This window comes from Silene latifolia, chromosome 2, assembly GCF_048544455.1.
Source record: "Silene latifolia isolate original U9 population chromosome 2, ASM4854445v1, whole genome shotgun sequence".
Classification (NCBI taxonomy): Eukaryota; Viridiplantae; Streptophyta; class Magnoliopsida; order Caryophyllales; family Caryophyllaceae; genus Silene; species Silene latifolia.
The window spans coordinates 183708817-183713116 of NC_133527.1; the positions used below are offsets into that span (position 1 = coordinate 183708817).

The window sequence follows — 4300 nt, forward strand, 5'->3', positions numbered from 1 at the left end:
AATAAGGGTAATTCAGGAAATCTATCTTATAATTATTTAAATAATCAAATTGATTTTAAGTTTCTTATCATATTATCAACATCATCTTAAATTTGGAGATTTCTTTCTAATTAAATAGATCAAGAATGAAGATTGCTAATTGATTTCGGAACTCAAAGAGCATACTTGTTTTCCCAAATCAACAAAATTTTGATTTATAAAAAGATCATTAACAAATTCATGATTGATAATCAGCAAATTAAATGATCAAAAACTAATTCACATACATGCCAATCAATTTCAAATCAAAGAAGTGAATTGAACTAGAAAAGATCGAACTCGATTGCATATTGTAAATTTAATATAAAAGTTAAATTACATGAAATCTAGATCATATTCATGAATGATACACCACTTCAGCAAAGTAATAATGATGAAGTTGGTTTTGTTATACAAGCAGAATTAATCTTCATACTTTATCATTTGTTTAAACAATTACGATCGAGTGGTTCATAAAAATCATAATTGTTATTATCATTGTTATTATCAGTGTTTCAATTTGTTAGATTTGCCCCACCTTTGGCTAATTCAAGTACATTTCTACCCTTTAAAATTTTGGCGCAAATCTAAAAATAGATATTTTAATTTATGTTTTTGGTAATTATTTAATAGGGTGTTACCGAAACTCAGTAACACCCAGTGACGCCCTATCACTTCCCTTTTATATTTTCTATCTATTTACAAATGATTAAGATTGTTTGTTAGGAATATATATGATAGGGTTTTTCTCGCTTGTACCCTCGTGTTATTAGGTTTTCTCACTTATGCCCCTTCTTTTTCTTTATTCTCAGTTGTACCCTTATAGTATATTTCTTAGTCTCAACCGTAACCTTACTACTTGTAACTGTTAAACAAGTCCGTTAGTTTATTATGTTAACCTTAATAGCCCTGATTTTAGCAATCGTAACACAAATCAGTAATCATTAATCCCATCATGCAATCAACTTCATCTTTCTCCTCCCTCTAAAACCAGTGACCACTATAGCAACACCTATGATTGAACCATAACCATCCATAATCAACAACTAAAGCTCGCCACCAGTGAACAGCACAACCAAACTAACCAGCCACCAGATATACACTTCTCAACCACCGTATTGACAACGAATACCACCGTGGCAATCTATCTCAACCCACCCTCGACAACTTTTGAACCCCCATTAAATCATATTTGTCGCAACCGACCTCAATTTTTGCGTCGCGCCAACCCAAACTCGAGCCACCAATTACCCATTTGTGAGCCACTGTCATCCATTTTAGAGTTACTCATAACCGCTCTTAACGCTAGCGGTCTTATTATATTACCCTCTCCGTTTTGTGCCACTCTAACAGAAAATGGAGCCACGACAAACCAATTTTTGACCACCTAGCCCATTTGCAGGCAACTCTTCTTCTTCACAACACATGGAATCATACTCTCAATTTTTTGCAAGTATTTTTGGGTTTAAGCCAAGATAGAGTTAGGTTGTTGATGGAGGCTGTGCTAGTGAGTAGTGACGGAAAGAGAAAGAGGTAAAGAGTATGATGGGTAAGTTCAGCAAATGGATAATTATGGGAGAGAGATGAAGGGTAACTAACGGACTTTTTGACGGAAAAAAGTCATTAAGGTCATGTTTGGGACTTGTAAGATAATAGAAGGGTATTGCTGAGAATAAAGAAAACGGGAGGGTACAAGTGAGAAAACGTAATAATTCAAGGGTACAAATGAGAAAAACCCTATATGATATTATTAGGAAATACGAGATATTTTGTGATATTGTATGAGATATTATCTCGACTCATGTAACTATATAAGCGGCCTTTGGCTAAAGCAATGACTTGGCTATAGCTTACAGTACCTTTTTTTTATTTGATCTCAATCAAAACCTTAAGTTGATGGTTGAAGCTCAACTATATTATATTTACGCTCCTCACTCGAGTGCCCATCGGGCTCGAAAAGTGGTTAGTGCACATGCCCCCTCAAACCATATGCTGAATTTCAGCTTCGTGAGTTATCGGAGGCTGCAAGGATTTGAACCCGTGACCTCTTGGTCACATTGGCTCTGATATGATAATAGATGCATCATCTCAACTAAAACCTTAAGATGATGGTTGTGGCCCAATTATTATATTTATTTCTATTAGGTACTTTGGTTCAAGTTGTGACTTACTGACTTTTGTGTTTTCTTTATGTTACATTTTTCTAATACTAGTAGTAATAATCGCTAGGTATTGATATGGATCTATTTTTTTGTTATAATTTCATCTTTATGCCCGACTTTGATTTTTTTTCCGACAAAAGTAAACCATTATATTAAAGGAAAGAAAACAGAAGTGTCCAAAACAAATACAAGTACAACAGTAAACTAACCAGTAGCTAAACTAACCGACCAGTTACGTTGGGAGCGAAGGAAAGTGCGAATTCCTCGCAGTGAATTACGCACATACAAACGATGGCTGTGAAACCCTGGACTTAGGATTAGGAATATGGAAATCTTTTCGATATTTGGGTGTGAGATATTTGGCAAGAATACCAGTAGGTCTATGATGAATGCGCCAAAAATTCTTCAAAAGATAAGCCTGACTTAGAACGGTCACTGATTTGATACCAAGACCTCCCGTATCCTTTGGTGTATGTAAGTGTGGCTGAGAGAGCCAGTGAATTGATCTTTGAGAAGAATTTTTACTCCACCAGAAGGCCGCAATTAAGGAGTCAAGTTTTTTAGAGACTGAAAGTGGTAGAGGAACAGCAGCAAAAATGTGGACCAACGAACCAATTAAGATAGAGTTAATGATAACAAACTTGCTAGGCTGAGATAAATGAAGAGATGCCCATGACGAAATACGTGTAGTAATCTTGTCTAGGAGATCATGAAAAGCATTCTTCTTACACTTAGGAAGATCCACCGGAACACCCAAGTAAGTCCCAAAGGAATCAGCAACTTTCATACGCAAAATAGATGTCATGTGGGACTTGAAATCAGCTGGCGAATTTGGACTAAATTTAATAAAAGACTTTTGAAGATTAATCATCTGACCTGAGGCAGCTTCAAAATCATGGAAAATATCTCGAATAGACTCAAAAGAAGCAGACGTTGCCTTACAGCAGATAAAAGCGTCATCAGCATAAAACAAGTGCGAAAGAGGCGGAGCATACCGAGAAATCTTGAGGCCAAATATTTGATGACGGGACTCAGCCGCCTGAAGTTGACGAGATAGAATTTTCATACACATGATAAATAAATAGGGTGATAGAGGATCTCCTTGACGTAACCCACAAGAAGGATGAAAAGAAGGGGAAGGTTCGCCATTAATCATGATACTATATGTCACAGTGGAGATGCACTCCCAAATGAGATTCCGCCAAGATATTGGAAAACCAAAAAAATCCAAGGCTGACATGAGAAAATTCTAGGATACACGATCAAAAGCCTTATGCATGTCTAGCTTGATTACAGAGTAACAGTTTGTTCCTTGTTTAGTTTTGTTAATGTAGTGCATTATCTCATGAGCAATAAGGCATCCATCAGACATGAGACGATCGGGAACAAACGCTTGCTGGGATTCAGAAATAATGGAAGGAATTACCAGCCTGAGACGGTTAGCCATACACTTTGAAGCCAAACGGTATATGACATTGCATAGGCTAATCGGTCGAAATTACGAGACACACTCCGGTTTATCAGTTTTCGGTATTAGAACAATGATGGTATTGTTCCACTCCTTTAGCATGACGCCTGAATTAAGAAACCGAAGAATTGCCGAAGTCACTAAATGGCCTATCTGTGGCCAAAAAGTGTGGAAAAAAAGAGGTGTAATGCCATCAGGACCCGGGGATTTTGATGCATCCATACCACGGAGAGCATTCATAACATCAGTCTCCCTGAAAGGCTCTTGCAATAAAGAACATTCAATGGAACCTAGCCTAGGAAAAGTTAATCCATCAAAACAAGATTGCATAGATTCCACATGAAAGGCAGGAGCCAAAGCGGTATTAGAGGTTAGCAAAAGCTTGAAATAATTAACAATCTCATCGGTAATATCGCTGGGGGACTCCAACCATACATTATCAGCAGATCGAAGGGCAATGATACGATGTTTCGTTGATCTCTGTTTCACTCGGTTATAAAGAAAGCGTGTAGGAAACCCATATAAAATCTCACTTTTGACCTTTGAGCGTTGAACCCAGTATTGTCTTTGATTTCGAAGCAATTGTAAGCGAGAGGATCGAAGATGCAGAAACTCAGACGCTGAAATGTCATCTACTATATGGGTAGCAGTT

The 4300-nt window shown here is 37.1% G+C and overlaps 1 protein-coding gene across 1 annotated transcript; it reads right to left on the bottom strand.

Annotated features, from left to right (window-relative positions):
• Window positions 1–2454: 2454 nt before the first annotated feature.
• LOC141641757 (uncharacterized) lies at window positions 2455–3627 on the bottom strand. The gene is made up of 2 exons (XM_074450406.1): window positions 3439–3627; window positions 2455–3219 (listed from the first exon to the last, which is right to left on the bottom strand). The coding sequence occupies exons 1-2, from the start codon at window positions 3625–3627 to the stop codon at window positions 2455–2457; spliced, it is 954 nt and encodes a 317-aa protein (XP_074306507.1).
• Window positions 3628–4300: the final 673 nt, after the last annotated feature.

Excerpts from the sequence above, each read along its gene's own strand:
- LOC141641757 (XM_074450406.1), bottom strand. The coding sequence starts at position 3,627 with ATGGCTAACCGTCTCAGGCTGGTAATTCCTTCCATTATTTCTGAATCC. Across the intron at positions 3,220-3,438 it reads TGCATAAGGCTTTTGATCGT|GCGGCTGAGTCCCGTCATCA; the intron begins GTATCCTAGAAT and ends CGTCAACTTCAG.